At 35.9% G+C, this 19,534-nt stretch overlaps 1 protein-coding gene and 1 pseudogene across 1 annotated transcript; both read left to right on the forward strand.

The window, feature by feature from the left end:
* The first annotated feature begins 1,275 nt into the window (after positions 1-1,275).
* LOC122589735 (F-box protein At4g00893-like) lies at positions 1,276-3,290 on the forward strand. The gene is made up of 2 exons (XM_043762061.1): positions 1,276-1,819; positions 1,948-3,290. Exons 1-2 carry the CDS (start codon positions 1,738-1,740, stop codon positions 2,697-2,699), a joined length of 834 nt encoding a protein of 277 aa, XP_043617996.1. The 5' UTR covers positions 1,276-1,737; the 3' UTR covers positions 2,700-3,290.
* On the forward strand, positions 2,729-18,373 carry LOC122588068 (annotated as a pseudogene).
* The last annotated feature ends 1,161 nt before the right edge of the window (positions 18,374-19,534 follow it).

The raw sequence follows: 19,534 nt of genomic DNA on the forward strand, positions 1-19,534 counted from the left end.
GTAAAGTTGTTACTTATAATGTATAGGTAATCATAAAGTTGTGTCACATAGTTAAGTAAGATCATGTTTAACACAGTCATCAAAATATACTAAACGAACTGGTAATACATACATCAAATGTTTTTGGCTCTCCTAGATATATTACTCAAGTTCTGCCACTGACAGGGAAAGGATAGTAGAGTGTAAGTCTTTAAAAATAGAAGTGATTTAGTTAAAGCCTTAACTAGTCAAATATGATTATTGGGTAATGAAGATGGCCTGATACATAATTACTGCATAATTTTAACTTGTCAACTATTACTGATTTAGTTAAAGCCTTAACGAGTCAAGGGGATTTCTCTAATTTAGAATCTTTCTGTGGTGTGCTCCGTTTAATTTTCAAGGATTATCTAGGTAAAATAGTTGTGTAAATGATTTAGGTAAAACACAAGCCCTTTTTTTAATAGCTGATTAAGTCGAAACTCAAATTTTTTTCTATGGGCGATTTAGTTAAAAATCGAGTCTTTATAAATAGAGGTGATTTGGCTGAAGTCTTAACGAGTCAATTATGGATAATGAAGATGGCTTGATACATTATCATTGCATAGTTTTAATTTGTCAAATATTGCTAGCTGTTGCTCGAGTTTATTAATTGAATTATGTATACCGTCATAGATTAGATGATGGAGCAGAAGAATCAGAATTCTAGTGATAATTCTGTATGCCGTGACCGATTGATTCCTTTGTCTTCAAAATATCCGTGGCTGGTTGCTCAGAGCTTGGAAGGCGAAGAAGTAGAAGACGGCACAGGAGAGCATCATTTCTACAACCTACATGACCCATAGTCTCATTATCGATGTCGAATCCCTGAATTGCTTGGAAAACGTATCCGGGGGTATTTCCATGACTGGTTGGTTCTTTCCAACCATCCACAAAATAATATTTGGTCTCTTTGGAACCCATCATTGACTTCTGATGTTATCTCTTTCCCTCCGTTGGTTTTGGAAGACAAAGACTATCAATCTATCGGACAATGTTGTCTGTCAGCTCCTCTTGATGACCCAAATTCAGTTCTCCTGTTAACAAGAGCCAATAAGCCTACCTTTGTTTTTTATCGACTTTCTTGCAAAAGTAAAAAGCTAAGAAAGAAGCTTAGATGGATTGAGATGTCATACTTACACCATCTCAGGAGAATAACGTGGAATGGAGACTTAGTACATAGCCTGACGTGTTGCAATGGTAAAATATATGCCTTAAATAGTGACAATTCTGTTGATAAGTTAGTCTTACAGGTTGAAATTGTTGTTAAGGATACAGAAGTTGTGATAAAACTACTGCTTTTTGGAGCTTGTCCTTTTCCTCCTTCCATTCGTTCTGGCGGATGGACTTGTTTTCTGAAAGGAACATGTTCGGAATTATTCTACATTCTAGTTGGTTATCATGAGATAGGTCAGATAATACCCAGCACTGTGCGTTTGTTTAAATTAGACACAACTAATATAAACTGGGAAGAATTGGAAAGCCTCAAAGACTGGGACATGACTGGTATAGCTCATTTGGATAACCTGGAACCAGAAGACTATGAAGACATAGAAATTACTCAAGAAGTGTGGGAAGAAACGGAAGACCTTAAGGGTGCCATCTTTTTTGTGGATCTTGCTCGTGATAAATCCATGTTTTACAACCCTGCAATTGCCTTGGAATTAGGGGGTTATATACATATTCGTGACAAGGTGGATAAAATCATTTATTCGTACCATGTCAACAATCAAACCATTGTCTCATCTCCTATGCCTTCTCCAGTGCTGCCAACAAGCCATGTGTCGTTGTGGGAAAACTGGTATGGCTTTTTGTTTATACTTCTATAGTTCTATCTGTTTATCATGAGTTTTTTTTGCAGAAAAATTGTTTCTTAAATGCATCATTTGTGTATGTTAGAAGATGACCTTATAGAACCCAATTTCACAGTTGATTCTAAACACAAAGAGGATGAGATGGCAGTAGCATTAATTACGGATGATATGGTTGAAGTTAGTAAATCTCGCTTGCATGATATTCCATTTGATGTTTTGCAAATGATTATGAAATTTTGTGTTGGTGTGGAATATATGAACTTCCGTGCTACTTGCAAACGTTGTCATCCAGCAGCACCTTTGGTACAATGGCGCAGCAAAACAGAATTACAGAATTACTCATTAGTTTCACCTTGGCTGATGGTTATTGATAAAAATCGAGGCATTATTACTTTCACGGATCCGTTGTTAGGTAACAACTACTTTATGAAAAACCTGCAGGTATCCATTTATGATGATTCGTATTGTTCTAGGTTTGGTTGGTTGTTGTTTAAGACCAGTGAGTATTGCCTGGCGTTCTTTAACCCATTCACAAATGATCGTCTCGAGCTTCCAGAAGCAGATTATCAGTTTAGGCATGTATCTTTCTCAGCACCACCTACTTCCACGGATTGTATGGTGGTTGGATTTACAAAGGTGCGTGTTTACGTCCATTTTGTATCCCGGGAAGCAACCTGGCAAAGGATTAATCTAGGTGATTCGCATCCTCACTTTGTTCGCTTTCCATCATTCTATGGCCGAGACCTCTATGGGTTGTGTGACGATGGAGAACTTGCTGTTTTCAAAAATTTGGGTGGAGAGGATTTCTCTTGGAACCCCCAAGAAATCGTTCCATGTTGGACGCGACAGAGTCACATTTCTTGGTGACATGTGATAAACACATCTTAGTAGTTGTAATGGGGAGGTTGGGAGATGCTATTGAGGTACTTAAGCTGAGCGAAGATTGTACGCAAGAATGGGAGAAAATAGATGGCATAGGAAAGCACATGATTTATATATGTGATACAAGATGTGTTTGTATTGAAGCCAAAGTGCCTGAAATGGAGAACAAGATCTTCCTTCCACAATTGTGTTCTAACAACGGTAAGATAGTGTTCTATTCACTTGACACTTGCACCTTTCATACATTCAATGGAAAAAGCATCCAAGAAAAACTGGGGGACAACTTCACCATAACTACACATCTGTCCGCTCACGCGTGGATTGAACCAAGTTGGTCAAGTTTGCTACCCCTGAAAAGACAATACAAAGGAAATCGTAAAGCAGCACTCGAGTGACCATTCCCATTCCTTTAGCAACAGAATCGAAAGTAAGATCTTAATTAGAGTTTTGCAGGCGAAGTGAGCAACTATTTATCTTTTAAAGTTTAGATAACTCACTTTATTACTAATTTTTTGTGTTGTCTTTATTACGGATTCTTATGTTTTATGATACTATCTATGAGGATGGTTAAACCTATTGCTTCGTGTTTTTTAGTTTAGCATTGTGATTTTGACTTTAGATATATGCTCAAACAGGCCCGCTGGTGGCTTTTTCATGGGCGGCTTCATCGGGTTTTTACATACTTTTTAAATGACAAATAAAAACTCGACTATCAACGGGGCCTATCTAATGTAAAGGGAAGATGTCTAAACCACCAACCATACAAACTTGTGAATAAAGCATCGCCCAACTGGATGGAAGTATAAAATGGTATTATATTTTCAATGTCAACTGTTACGTTATTTCTTTCTGCACTTATTTTTGTCAAATGTGATCTGAACTATAGTTATGTAAAGAACGTCTCGATTTGCATTATTAGAAAACTGTTAACTTAATGATTTCAAGTTTTGCAACGTTTTCTGGTCGGCCTGGCCCATTTTGACTTTATAACATGTTACCCAACCCGCCTATATTCCACCATCAGTACCCCATATCTGCTCATTATACTGTCACTGCTGTCAAGTCCGTAGCAGAAGAACAATACCACACCACACCATGGGTTACTAGAAATATGGACTCTGCACTGATGGATGCAGATTGTGAAAATTAACATAAATGTGATTTGTACATATGAATAATACAAGATATAACTTCAGATTTATACTAAAATATACAAGTTTTTTGTTTTTATAGTTTGAGTATAAAAGGAAACAACAACAATATGACTAATAGGAACAGAAACACATGATGAACTGAAGGTGTTCACTGAAACAGAATCTGGGTTCACGTCAAAGGGTAGTGGCCAACTGATCTCAAAGGGTCCTTCTCGAATCTCCCTTTCGTAATATGAAGAGCTTGTTTGATCACCTAACGAGCTGGCTGTAGTCCTTCCCTTGGTTGTTCCAACAGTCAAACTATTGACAGATTTGACACCGATGATTAGATATTTATGAGATGTAATACAAAATGTAAAACATGGAAATTCATGTTAGTATGCATATGTAAGAATATATGTGTGTAGTATGTGTTTTGAGAGAATATGGGAGAAAAGTGTGTTTGGATAAAATAGTGTCAAAGGTTTTTTAAGGCTTCAAAGGTTACAAATGGAATGAAGAGAGGGGGTTTTTATAGGGGAACTAATGTTCATTAAGCCCCCTCTTCTATTACAAGTTGTCATATAGATACAAAGTTTTAATATCAAATCTAACGCTATTTTAATATCTAACAATCTCCCCCTTAGTGTTTGATTTGATGAATCAAGGTTGTCAGTTCAGCCAGTAGCTCTGCATTCTCTCTCTTGTTGTTGAATTGTAATGGATGCAACGTCTTAAGACTTTAGATTTTGGGGGCCCTTTTTTTGTTGAGGATCATTGCCGTTGAGTGACCTTGAAGTTTTCTCTCTGTCTTCATCGTGTATCAACCTTGACTTTGAATCATCTCATATAATCTGTGGAGGCGAAGACTCGGGTTTCTTGTAAAATGTGGAAGCTTGGTATAAAGTGCAGAAGCTTGGTTTGGTATAAAGTGCGGAAGCTTGGCTTAGCTTTGAGTGTATATTGGGTATGAAGTGATTTTTCATTTCAGGTCCCCTTCACTTGGGCATAATCTTTGGTGCAAATAATCAAGCAAGGCAATGTCCCCCTCAAAAGGATGTCCCCCTCAAAAGGATAATCAATATCAATCTTTAAAACTTTTTCTCCCCCTCAATCTGAGCATAGTCTTCGGAGCAAAGAATCAAACTTCAAAGCTTTCATTGTGCTCCCCTTAAATGAGCAATCTATTGTGCTACCTCTACAATTGAGCAATTATTTGGAGCCTTTGATTGAAAAAATAAAATATATATATATATATATATATATATTTTGTTCTCCCATGCTCCCCCTCGAATGAACAACATATTCAATCATTCTATCTCTATCTCTCCCCCTCATGATGAATGTGAAAACCACGTTCATCATGCATCAGTGATTGATAGCACAAAAGGTGAATGGAAAGGTTTATTATGAAGTATTAGTATTAAGAAAAATAGATTTTGAACGGGTTGCAAACTGAAATGTGTACGAGCCATTTGACACCAACTTACTTTGAAGTAATCTTTGGAACCCATTTGAGAACAGGTCCAAGAGACTTAGATACTTTTGAAAAATTATTGTAAGTTGTGCCATTATGATCCAAGAACATTGAATTCCACCTTGATTTGAAACTTAATGCTTCATTTTGAAATAGCTTTTGTGGAATCAATGGTGATTTGGGGGAGGGTGTAGGCGTTTGGGATTATTGTTGGCTTGTAATTATTAGGTTGTTCAGTTGTTGTCACTAGCCAGAAATAAGGTAATTGATTATTATTACTAGTTGTTTGGGATTATGAATGTCCAAGTATAAACAGACCTGCTTAGTGACCCAATAAGTGGAGAGCAGAGATGTAGCTTCATACGCGTACATGTAGTGTGAGACGTGCATTTTGCTTTAGATATGTTCCTGCTACACACAAGAATAAAGTGTTATCTTAGGTGGGTGGTTAATCATTGCTTGTTTTATTGGATAGAATGCTCCACTAACTGAGCAGCAACAAGCAGCAATAAAAGCACTATCTAATACAATTGTGGAGCGACCATTTCCTTCCAAATTGGTGAGATCTAGTTTGTACATGACAGTTACTTGGATGTGTATTATCTGTATGGTCTAAATCGTTGACATAATCAATAACATGATTTACAGTCGCAGGAAAATATTTCCCAAGAGAATCATGGTTTATCTATATCTACAAAGCCTGGTTCTGTGGAAGAGTATGGGAAAATAGATGGTGTTTTGGTCAATACAAACCAGGTATTGCCTCAGCCTGGCTATTTCTCCCTTGATGTTTATAATTGCAATGTTCTCATAGAAAAAATATTTATATTTATTCATGTTGTTATTTAAGTTCTACGCTGAATGCAACTTTACATCTGTGTAAATGCTTTTAATCGTATGTATACTTTACGTTGGAGGAATCCTGAAACATAAGTTATTCATAAGTTAGAAGTCGTCCTTTGGGATGCTTATAGTGGTCTCGAAATATGCTCTTCATGATGCTAAGAATTACTACACAAACTGACAAACGCCTGGCTATGTAAGACCTGAGTTTGCCTGAGTTACAAGGCTGTTCAACCTTCATGTATTCTTTCTTATTTTTCTTCATTTTGTTGTGTGCTTCCTTTGATCTATGCTTCCAACTTTCCAAATATCTAAACCTAGCCGAAAGTTTACCATTAAACTTGTCAGAGTAGTAGTCTGAGAACAAAGTATTCACCGACAGCGTTCATCGTCTTTAATTTAAAGTATAGAAAGCAGAATGCAAATACTATATCTGTAAATTAAATGTTAGGGTACTTTATTGAAGACTAATGAATGGCTCATTGCCCTTGATACAGTTTTACAAGTGGTTTGCAGATCTTGAAGCAGCAATGAAATCAGAGGTTAGTAGCATTTTTTCTTTGCACTTTTATTCCTTATCTTTGGGCAACCCTGGCTATCCCTTTGGAAACTAATATATATTATTCCATAGAGAGAAGAGAAGTATCAGCAATATGTTAACACGTTAACCGAGAAGTACAAACTTGTGATGGTATTCTTCAGCAGGTATACTTTTCTCGTAACTTTGTCATGTCTCCAGTTATCCAAGTAGAAACTACCACTGTAATTTTTTAAGCTAGGATACCATAGTTTACAGTCAACTTAACCACCACAGTTTTCAGGTGGATGAAACTATTGATTTGTTCAACGAATTACAAATGCAACATGACGTAGTTACAACGAAGACCAAAACCCTTCATGATGCATGCGATCGATTGGTGGGTTCTGCCTGTTTTCCCCTTAAAGCTTGTTTTTATGTTTAATTTTTTCTGTTTACGTGTTATATAAAGCAAAGTTATGGTAATGTTTGCTTAGTTAAATCACATATGAGCTTTAACTATTTTATTATATAATTAGTATTAGTCCTGAGCAATATATAACTTGCATATACTCACATCTGAGTGTTTGGGTAATCAGTTCATTCTACATTGCAGGTAATCGAGAAGCAAAGATTGATTGAGTTTGCAGACTCCCTTCATAGTAAACTCAATTATTTTGATGAATTAGAAAATGTAAGTTTGGATTTTATGGATCAATGTTTGCTTCATGTAAGGTATCAGTCTTGTTCTGAAAGACCCTTTGAGAGTGAAGTTAATATGAATACAGGTGCCATGGTTTGGTATTCTTTAAATCTGCCCTTCATACAATCTTGTAAAGAGGGGCAACTAATACCTAAATGAGAAGTTTGGGATTGTGATACGTATCTAAGGACTAGCAGTAGGCTGGGCTGGGCTGAATTAATGATACGATCAATAATATTATTATTAGATAATATTAGTTTTATTATTATTATTATTAGGAAAGTATTATAGATATATTTATTATTATTTAGTTAGCTTGTTAACCAAGCTATAGGACTAGTATAAATAGAACATTAGGGTTGAAACTCTTGAAGGTGGATTACTATTATTATCAGTTTATTGTTCTGGTTTAATCAATTTAGGAGTTTACTGGTTCTCGAATACCAGCATATCCTTCATATTATTCTTATTATTTGATACAAGCCATTGGTTCGTATCAATTGGTATTAGAGCTATCCTTCTTGCAACCTGTGGTGCGTTTTTCCTTTAATTATATTTTTTTAACAAATCACTGTTCATCTAGAAAAAAAAATCCTAACGGCGAGTATGGAGGATTTCAATAGGAGACTCGAGGAATACATGGAACGGAGTGCAAGGCAACACAATGACTCGAGGTTATTAGGGGAGCTAATGGTTTCGAGGGGCTTCAATGTGTCTGATTCGCCTTCATCAGCAGCAATAACACCAACCGCTACCACCACAACTCCACCAAAAACAGCCCCTACTTCTAATCTACCAAAAACAGTTCCGTCGGTATCTACTTTCAGATCTGTTTCAGCCAAACAAATAACACCAAATCCAGTACCGTTGATGTCTACCTTCAAAACAACAGTCACCAAGGCAACTAAGTCCTTCGATCCAAAACGTGATACAAAAACAGGACATAATTCCCCTTTTATGTCTACCATCTGCTGGTCACATGTGACAAAAACAACTACAACCTTTGATCCAAAACAAGTTGCAACAGAAGTGGTTTTTGAGAATCAGAAACAAGAGTTCTCTGGTTGCAAACTGTCGGAAGAGAAGTTCTTCGAATAAAGATATGGGATCCGGGAATCATTTGAAGCAATATTTGAAGCCACACCTTGAGGACAAGGTGTGTTTTGCGGCGGGGAGTAATGATACGATCAAGACTATTATATTATTAATATTATTATTATTAGGTATGAATATTAGGAAAGTGTTATTATTATTATTTTTATTTAGTTAGTTAGCTTGTTAACCAAGCTATAGGATTAGTATAAATAGAATATTAGGGTCGTAACTTTATTATGGGTGCAATATATTGGTAATTTAGTTATTAATTAGGAGAGTTGATCGATCTCTCGAATATCGATTATCTATCTCAGTTTTATATCGATACAACCATTTGATTCGTATCAATTGGTATCAGAGCTCTCGATCTTGCTGCCTGTGGCTTTATTAAACAATGGGATCAAGGACGATTGTTGATGCTGATGTTGATTTCCAGCAATCCGGTGAATCTACTAAGGCTTGGTTGGATAGAATGCATGCTCGGATCAATCGTATTAGAGCAGCCACTGCACGATTTCGGTTGGCAACTCAACAATTTCAGTTGAGGTTTACAAATAGGCTGGATAAACTTGAACCGGTTGTGGTTGGTGTACAGCAAGATCAGAAAGCACATCAAAAACAACCTATTTCACAGTCAGAGTCGACTATGCCTGTTTCAGGTCTGATTTCAATGCTGGCTGCAAATATTTCGACTTCTAAGGTGACGGGTATTGGGATCGAGGAGGTTGAGGTTAAGACCTGACACAGACGACCTCGGCGGTGACTGAAAGTATTGTAGATTTTGTCAGGGGGTTGCAGCTCGAGTGGCAAAGGAGGAAAACATCAGCAGTGATCATGGGAAAAGCAAGAAGGTAGTTCTGGGCTATACTGGATCTGAACTGCACGCGAATGGTGAGCACTGGTCAGTGGAGAAGGTGTTTGTTTTCAATGAGTCAGCTGCTTTGTTGGCTGTGTTTTTCGTATACAATCTGAATCTAGTTGTTTTTGGCCTTCACACGAATTCATATAAGACGAATTTCCAAGTTCGAGTTTGGGATCCAGGAATAAAATGATTGGTTCTAAGTCACACCTTGAGGACAAGGTGTGTTTTGTGGCGGGTAGTAATGATATGTATCTAAGGACTAGCAATAGGCTGGGCTGGGCTGAATTAATGATACGATCAATAATATTATTATTAGATAATATTAGTTTTATTATTATTATTATTATTATTAGGAAAGTATTATAGATATATTTATTATTATTTAGTTAGCTTGTTAACCAAGCTATAGGACTAGTATAAATAGAACATTAGGGTTGTAACTCTTGAAGGTGGATTATTATTATCAGTTTATTGTTCTTGTTTAATCAATTTAGGAGTTTACTGGTTCTCGAATACCAGCATATCCTTCATATTATTCTTATTAGTTGATACAAGCCATTGGTTCGTATCAGATTGGTAGCGGCCAGATGATTATAATTCCTGCTAATGATCGGTGTATATTGGACCATTTCTCTTGTCAAAATTATATTACAATATTAATGGTAGCCTACATCAACTAGTTTCTACTGGAGGCTTTGTTTGTTGGAATAATCTCGACAGGTCAACTAGTCAAAGTGTTGTTTTTATTAGTATGAGTCTAGCATTTTATTTTGAGTATGTTTAGTATGATTAGATTGGTCATTCAGCAAGTTATTTAGTAGTTTCTATGCATGTCCTATATAATTAAGAAGTGGTCATAGTTTGACCAGATATATAGGATACTGGTTCACATGTTTGTACTGGTTCTTTAGGAAGTATTTTAGTGGTTTACATATTAGGAGTAGTGGGTTGTAACTGGCAAGTTGTAATCGTTGGTATTGGAGGCTATATATAGCCATGTCCCTTATTAAAGTAATGTAAGCCTTTTCTTTTGCAAGTTCCCTTTTATCTCTGCAAATACATATATATATATATATATATAACATATACATGAGTTTGTGTATATATTGAGGGGCCTGAACCTTCATTGTTAAGGCGAGTGTTTATCCATTGTTGTAGCTGATGGTGCATGTTTTGGTCAACTCTATGTATTGCAGGTGGCTACAAGCTTTTATTCTTCACATACAAATGTCTCAAGTGAAAACTTTCTTCTGCAGCTTAAGAAGCTTGATGAGTGCATCTCGTAAGTAAATTGTTGATGGCATGGGGTCTTATGCATAAGCTTGTAAATCTTAGACGATTCTATTTTTCTTCTCCCATCATCCTTTTTCATGCGAACTCTAGGTTCTTTGATTTAGGTCAAGACTGTTTTGCTTGAAATTATAGTTGAACTTCTGCATAGCGTTGAACCAATGAACTTTCCTTTCATCACATGTGTCTATTGTACTTGGTTCATGATTACTGTTCCTTTCTATATTAATGCATTGGTGTTTCAGGTATGTCGAAAACAATCCTCAGTATGCCGAGTCCAGTGTTTATTTGGTCAAGTTTCGTCAGCTTCAAGTATGTAGCACATCATTCCTTATATAAAATCAAGTTATTCCCCGATTTTATTTTGCTTTATAATTGTATGTTATTAAGATTATAATGATTTAACGAATTACAGTCCCGGGCCCTGGGGTTGATACGTGTACATGTTCTTTCTGTAATTAAAAGTAGTACTTCTCAGGTAAACCATATAATTATGTTGAAGCACTTATATTTTAACTAAAATGGAAGTGATTACTGTATGTATTTTCTTTTCATGTATTTCTCTTTCTTGCTGGACAGGTCCAAACGGCCCTTCAGAGTAGTGGTGGCAGCAAAACAGCTGTTTCTGAGGGTGTGGAGGCATCTATCATTTATGTTCGTTTCAAAGCAGCTGCAAGTGAGGTAATATTTTTCTTTCTATATTGATTCTTTTAGTAGCTCAAGGATTTAAGCCAGCTTGTGAAGCATACAGCTTGCTTTTGTGGTCAGAAGAATGGGATTGTTTGAGCTTTTAGGATATCTAAAAGCTTTGCATATTCATTTGATGTTTGGTGAAAGAATAAGAAGTGTAAGCTATTATGCCAGAAAATGACCACTCTGAATTGCTAAAATCTCTAATAGACTAATAAATAAAATTGTCAACCAGAGTAGTATCTAAACCCCTATGAAATTTTGTTTCTGTTTTCGCTTAGAGGTCAGCACTTTTGCCTGAAAATTTGAACTCATAACATATTAGTATCAAGAAGATTTCATAAACCACTTGTAAGTAAGTGTATTTTGTACATGAGAGTTATGTACCTTATGAACTCAGGGTAGTACCATATGAAATTACAATGGCATACATCCTTAAGATGAATGAACCTAATAGTAGCTACATATGCAGCTTAAACCAGTACTAGAGGAAATCGAGAGAAGATCTTCAAGAAAAGAGTATGTTCAAATTCTTTCAGATTGTCACAGAATATACTGTGAACAGCGGTTATCTCTGGTGAGCTGATTTATGTTAGTTTCACCCGTCTCTATATGTATAGTATTTGTCAGTGATATCAAGTTTTATCTTTTTGATGCAATTGCAAATGTTCATCTTCTTTATGTCATATAGGTAAAAGGCATAGTATCACAAAGGATTTCAGAGTATTCCAAAAAGGAGACATTACCCTCGTTAACCAGATCTGGGTGTGCGTACTTGATGCAGGTAATTGTTGAATGGTTGTTAAATCCTAGATAGACCGAGTCACATACTCCCTTCTAAGATCTCTAAATAATTAGTGACATATAAGATGAAGTCCCTTCCAATAAAGTTATAGAGCAAATGATATTTAGATGTGTGCACTTTAGATGTGTGCACATGCTAATCTCTGGTGGAGGCGGGATTATTGGTCTTTACTGCTGAGATCCTTACCAAAAGAAAGTTATAATATGTATATGGTATAATGTTATTCAGATGTTGGCGACTTAATTTATAAATACACTAATTTCTTACGACTAAAACCCTCTTATAGCACAAAATTATATGACATAAACAATATTGCGAATGACTCACTGAGGTCTCATGTGATGACTGATGGGAATATGCCATAATGTTAATGTGTACCATAAACCATCACCAAGTGCTCTAGTGGCAAGGAGTCTTGTTTCTTCACAAGAGGTCTCAAGTTCGAATCTTGCCCTAGCCCGTAGGCAAAATAACCGGGTTAGGCAAAAAACAAACCTGGTTAGGCCGCTACATCTGAGTCAAAAAGATAGCTCGCCATCCCCGAATAACCCAAATAAGGAAAACCTTCTCCAGTTACCCGTTTATCCGTCTGTTAATGTGCACCATACTTTGTCTATATTGTGTGTTGGTTCTTGATCAAGGCTTCATTCACAAAATGAGGTTAAACAAAATTTGTCGTGGAAGCATGTACAACACCTTCGTCTGATTAAAGCATACTCGAAGCAATTGGATGTCCAATTCGGGCCTATATGACATGACCGATCAATAGAGGTATTAGACCGATGACTTAGCCTCATTTTTTTTGTTTTCTGGTTGTCAGTTTTATTGACAGTATATTATTCAAGGACTGGAATCTAATTGGGGATATAAGTGATGTGTTTTATGATCTGCTTCTTTTTGTTAACATTGTACACTATATTTCCAAAAAAGGGTACCAAAGGTGTTATACCATATAATCATTTCTTGGAAGATCAAGAAATTGAATCCATTCAGAGCCACCATGTTTCCCTTTTTCAAGGTTAATAAACAATTTCTTTCTTTTTTTTTTTAATTATTTAACAGGTTTGCCAGCTGGAGCACCAGCTGTTTGACCATTTCTTCCCATCAACTTCAGAGGATATCTCAAGTTTGGCTCCTTTGGTAGATCCTCTGTAAGTTCCATTGCATCACTTATATTCCAGGCCTGTCTATATGTTTATCATATGTCATCCTCTAATTCATTCCTTGGATGATGTTTACGGAGTCTTTTATATTTGTTTTCATTACCTAATCGAATCAGGATAACTCTTAAACAGAATATTGTTACACTGACACTATATCTAAGTTCAGATGTGTAGTAAACCCACATCATTTCACATCTTCTATTATTATCGAGATTAAAGAAACATGCAGGCATAATGCTCTATGCAAAGGATCCATGCTCACAGCTCTCACTTCATTAAATGTTTTTCAGATGTACTTCCTTGTATGATACGCTGCGACCAAAGCTTATTCATGAAACGAGTTTAGATGTTCTTTGTGAACTTGTGAATATTCTCAAAGTAGAAGTCATAGGAGAACATCTCAGCAGACAAAGTGAATCCTTGGCTGGAATACGTCCTACACTAGACAGAATTCTGGCAGATATTCATGAAAGGTTAACCTTCCGTGCTCGAACACACATCCGTGATGAGGTATGTCATGTCTCTAACTTACATGCTGCGCCCTTAATCACCTCTTTCTTTAAAGTCTCTAACTTGCATGATACATCCTGCATTCCTGCCTTCTTTGATCTCCGGGTTAAATGCATAAAAAAGTAACCTATTTTCATAAGGGGTAACATATTTATGTTTTCATTATTAAAGGGACTATGTTTTCAAATTGTAAGCAATAAAGGTAACATCGTTAGTTTCTAATGTTAGATATTCGTTAAGTGCCGATGTGACATGCCACATCATTGGGAAAAAGTCTATGTGGCATTTATCTTAGTAATGCACACCCCATTTCTATACACATAAGCCATAGCAAAGCAAACCCCATTTCTATATTCATCACTGATTTTTCTTTCACCATTTTTATACCCATCACCGATCTATATATATTTTACCGATAAATGATACCCAATTGTTGAAGATGACAATGTTGTTGTGTAAACTGTCTAGATCGACCATTTTCTTTGATGACGTGGCCTTTTATTATTGATGTGGCATGTCATGTCACGTCACGTTGGCACTTAACGAATGCTTAACGTTAAAAACTAACGATGTTACCTTTATTGCTTACAATATAAAAACATAGTCCCTTTTATTATCAAAACATATATACGTTACCCTTTTTAGGAACTTTAAGAAAATATGTTACCTTTTAATGTATTTAACCCGAGATCTCCAAACAATAAATAAACCAAGAAACTCCCAAGAACCCTAGTGTACTGCCTAGTGTTCTGTTAAACAACAAATCTTGGTGGATTCTCTAGAAATTGGTGGCTTCTCTTTAAATCATTGATGTACAAACCTAAGCAACTGCACCATCTAAGCATCCAGATCATCTGACTGGCTGCTTCATTGTTCTGCAGAGTCCATGATGCCATTGTAAGAAAACATTGTTGACACCCAATGGAAGTATTCTGCCACCTCAACCCCCAACTTTAAAAAATGACAAAAAGAAGGCTTTCCTTTACAACAAAATGACAATCTTAGATGGACTAAACTAAGAATGTTACTCATATTGATTTTTCTGAAGCAGTACCCTCATGATCCGATGAGCAATTCCGCTATTATGAATTTGCTTGTATGTCCATCTCAGATAGCAAATTATCTTCCTCTGGATGAAGATGTAAATTACCCTGGAAAGCTGGAACAATCAGCTGAGACCAAATCTGATCTTAGTTCTGTAAGCTCTTAACTTAAATCTTCGATTTCTTGATAATTTTTTTGTATGTCTTCTGTTTTTGGGTTGGGGGGGGGGGGGGGGGGGGGGGGGGGGGGTTATTCTGCTGCTGTCATTACTTAAAGGGTCTTATTCTTTGTTTATTGTGTAATATATCTTTTTAGTTTATCTTTGACTTACCATTCTGTCAGCTATGTACTAGTGTCACGGGTTAAATACCTGAACAAGTCACCCAGTTAGATAAGTGAACAGTTTAATTATTTATAATGGATGTAATTGTATCACAAGACGAGATATAAAATGAGATCAAGAAACAGTCTTTCTGATGTCAATTGGGAGTTTCAAAGTTTAAATATATACTTTAGCCATGATAAAACTATTCTGTCATAAGAAGTGATCTTTCCAAAATTGAAGATACAAATAATCAGTACAAAATTCCATCAAGTAAATGAAAAAAATATAGAGAGAAGAAAGAAACGAAGTCCAATGAAAAGGGAGCGGAAAGGGAGGGGTGATTGGTGTGGGATGGGTTAGAAAAAATAAAAAACTAAATGGTGGCTTTGCTCATTAGTCGGGTCATGGGTCAAATCAGGATCCGTTTAGTTGGGCCATGAATCAAATGAGATCATTAGCTGACACAATCCAAAAGTAACGCATAGATGGTCCTATTGTACACTGCAGTACTGGCAAACCGGGCGTAAAATATGTAATAGCTGAAAGCTATGACGGATTGGCGGAATAGGTAAAAGGCTAAGTTAAGCACACCATGCATCTGTCACTTGTCAAGGTTTATATAATATGCCCTTTTTGGCAGGTTTTAAGAGTTAATTGGGATTTACCTATCTTGTTCCATTTTTTATATAAATGCTAGTATAATTTTCCTGCTTAGTCCATTTACCTGCAACTTGTAGTATAATTCTGTATAGCTATCAGACCTAATCAACTGGATGTAATTCAACTTCTTGTTTCTGTATATTAAGATTACTTTTTTTTATGCCACGTTTATGTATAGCCGATATGAAAAATGCATATACTTCCTTTACTTTTTGAAAGACTATTATATTTTTTGGTGACTTTTTTTCTTGTATCCTATTGGAATTAGTATTCTGTATGTTAGGTATATAGTTTCTATATCATCTGACTATTAAAGAAACATGCATGTTCATTAGTTTATTTTCTCCTAGTATAATTAAGCAAAACACTTCCCTATGATATTTCTGGAGGAACCCTTTATTTTTTGGTGCATCATGAGTTTCAGTTGCCTACAGATTTGATGCCCTATGCACCTTAACTAGAGAATAGATGTGTGTGGACATATTAGCAGTGATGGTATTATTTCAGTCTTTTTGTTTCATGCGTAGACTTTTCAATAACAATGATTCCTTAATTTTTTGCCTCTAGTAGTAGTGCAAAGTTGCATATATTATCAACCTGGATGTCTATCATATCCTTTAAAGTTCTTGTGTTTATATTTACCGCAAGAAGGATCTGAGAACTGTTTGCACAGGAGCATCTTAGACGTATTCTTAGAGGTCAGACCTCATTATTTGATTGGTCAAGTCAACTTCTTTGGCAAGTACCTGTCCCCTCGAGTTTTGGAAAGTCAAATTGATGCAAAGAAGGTATCCGATGCCTTTTAGTTAATTAATTTTAGTTTTCTAAATCAAATTATAAGTTGTGATTTTGTGATATACATGCTTGAATTAAGGTTAAGGATTTTGTATTGCTCTTTGCATTTCTCCGTATTTCCAAATTGAACACTAAGTTTATTCCTTTACATACAGGAACTGGAGAAAAATCTTAAAACAACATGTGAGGAGTTCATCATGTCAGTCACCAAGTCAGTGGTAGATCCCATGCTTTCTTTTGTTACAAAGGTTGGTTGTCTTCTATTTTCATCACTCCCCAAGAGTAAATTTATTTTACAACTCTCTTGCTAGTGAGCTGAGTCACTTATCAGCCAGATATCCATGTGGTTACGTGATTTACGATCCATCTTCAACAAACTGATTGAGAGGATGACCTTAAGAAATACTCATCGATTTTTATTTTATTTTTACATGAAGGTGACTGCAGTCAGAGTTCCATTGTCATCAGGTGCTCAAAATCTGAAGCTAGAGTCAGCTATGGGAAAACCACTCAAGGATCAAGCTTTTGCAGCACCTGATAAGGTTGCAGAGATCGTGCAGAAGGTATGTTAATACCTTCAACTCTTAGTTGACCAGATGGTTGCTGAGATAGAAGTTTCATTCTCTAAGATCTGTACTTTTATATGACTTCTATCCTTCTACTTGATTGATAGCAGCGATGCAGAATGGATTGCCAAGAGTGATGGCAAAGATGAAGCTTTATCTGCAAAATCCATTGACCCGTACAATACTATTTAAACCAATCAAGTAAGCTTTTGTTTGCATTTTCTTAAACTCTTTCAAGAACTGTAAATGCGGAGTTCCATGAACTTGAAATTATCAAAAGCTTTATAATATGAGCAGGTGGCAATCTCGACCCGTATAACAAAAAAATGGGCCAATCTGGATTGTGTGTTAAATATTGCTTCAAAACTCTCCACAGAGGTGTAATTAAATGCTTACAAGCTCCTAACTGTGGTTACACACACACACACACACAATAAAGATCGTGGTCCAAGTACTTATTGAAAGCATGTTCAGTAAGTTCAGTACAATGAAATTCTATAAATTGGACTAAACAAGTGCCCCGAGTCAACTCAATCTGTATAGAAAAGTTACCAGTTTCGACCTCACAACTGTATCCAATATTGTGAAATATCAGAAAAATTACCTGTTTTGACCTCACTATGACTTGTTTTTCTATTAGTATCATTATAAACAAGTTTGAGGACGGCTCCACAAGATTCTTTTTGAGATTCGACATATAATTTATGTCAAAACAAATTTGGCAATGAAGTAGTCACTCATTTGATACCTTGTTTGTCACGGTGCAGGACGAATATCATAGAAGCCCATGAACAAGTACAATCACTGCAAAGGAGTACTCTCAAGAGGAGATATGCAACATTAATCTGATATCTATACAAGACCTGCAAGCTCAACTCGACAGCCTCTTATAGAGTTCGATAATACTGGAAATGTTAAGATAGAAATACTGGAAAAAAGCAAGGTACATGAAACTTGATACTACATGTTAGGCTGTTTCATGTATCATTTGTTAGGCTTCGAACATCACCTGAATTTATTTATTTATTTTTTGATGTTTATAAGATTCCGGGCTATTCCCATTTGTTGGTTTGTTAGACTTAGATTGAAATAGTTACCAGTGATTGTGGACAACCTTTGTAACTTACAGCTTCTTCTACCTTTGGATTATGGACATTGCTGTAGAAATCATCTTATTAACAGATTAAAAGTATTGTGATACCACTGTTTGTGGAAAATACACATCCTCCACTAGACTTACCATAATTTTTTTATGGTACTATGGAGAATATTTTTTTACTGTTGATTTTCTTTACCGCCATTATATAACACGTCATCTCAAATATTCTTTCTAACTATATTTTAGCCAACTTAAAAGTCTAAAGATGGATGTTACTAACATTGTATGTTTGGTGCAGCAAAACCCTGAAGTTAATTCATTAACTATTTAAAGATATAACAGGTACAGATAAAATCAAAGTAGATACTGTAAGTGGGTGATACGCAATTACACATCACGAGATTGGCTTTTCTTTGGGTGTTGATGATTTTAAGGCTTTGGCCAATAAAGAAGAATAAATTCTAGATAGGTTTCAAAAGATTCCCTACAAAGTCTATCCAAGTAATGACATTCAATGTATCCAAGTGATCCAAGAAATTAGATGACTAGGTGCATAGTCATCAGGTGTTTTCAGCACATGTGCTTGTCAAGAGATGATCAATTTCTCCCAAATCTGGCAGGTATCCACTTTTGGTGGTTCTTGGAACAGGATGGATACCGGAAAAATGCTTAATATACCGATACTAGTTCATATGGGATTAAGATTTTTTTTTTTAAACGACAGAAATAGAAGTATATTAAATAATAAAGTCAACTAGCAAGGTGCTAGTGATCAATTACAACAATCCTGAGATATAACAATTACACAATCTAGATTCATCTCGAAACTTTAACTGCATAGGGGATTAGGATTAATACCAAGTTTTTCGTGATTTTTGAGACCGGTGTTGGTGGTATACATCCCGCAGCTATGAAAGACTATCGGAACCAAACCGATATGTCTGGGGTGCAATAGCAACTAATCCAACATGGAAGCAATGACACTTATACAACAAATGGAATCATTTCATGTGGTTACTATTTGACTCCACGTTAACCACTTGTTTTATTTTGTCATATATGTGCATATTTTGTCTAACTCTCGAAACCGATAAAGATCCCAAACACTTCCACATTCATTGTACACTTGTGGTTTAAGCTGATATGAGACGACATAGACTTGCATCATATCAAACGCATATTTCAGTCGTCATGACACGATTGTTTGATAAGAGGTGTGGGGAAGAACACGCAGCTAAATTAC

This window comes from Erigeron canadensis, chromosome 2 (genome assembly GCF_010389155.1).
Source record: "Erigeron canadensis isolate Cc75 chromosome 2, C_canadensis_v1, whole genome shotgun sequence".
Classification (NCBI taxonomy): domain Eukaryota; kingdom Viridiplantae; phylum Streptophyta; class Magnoliopsida; order Asterales; family Asteraceae; genus Erigeron; species Erigeron canadensis.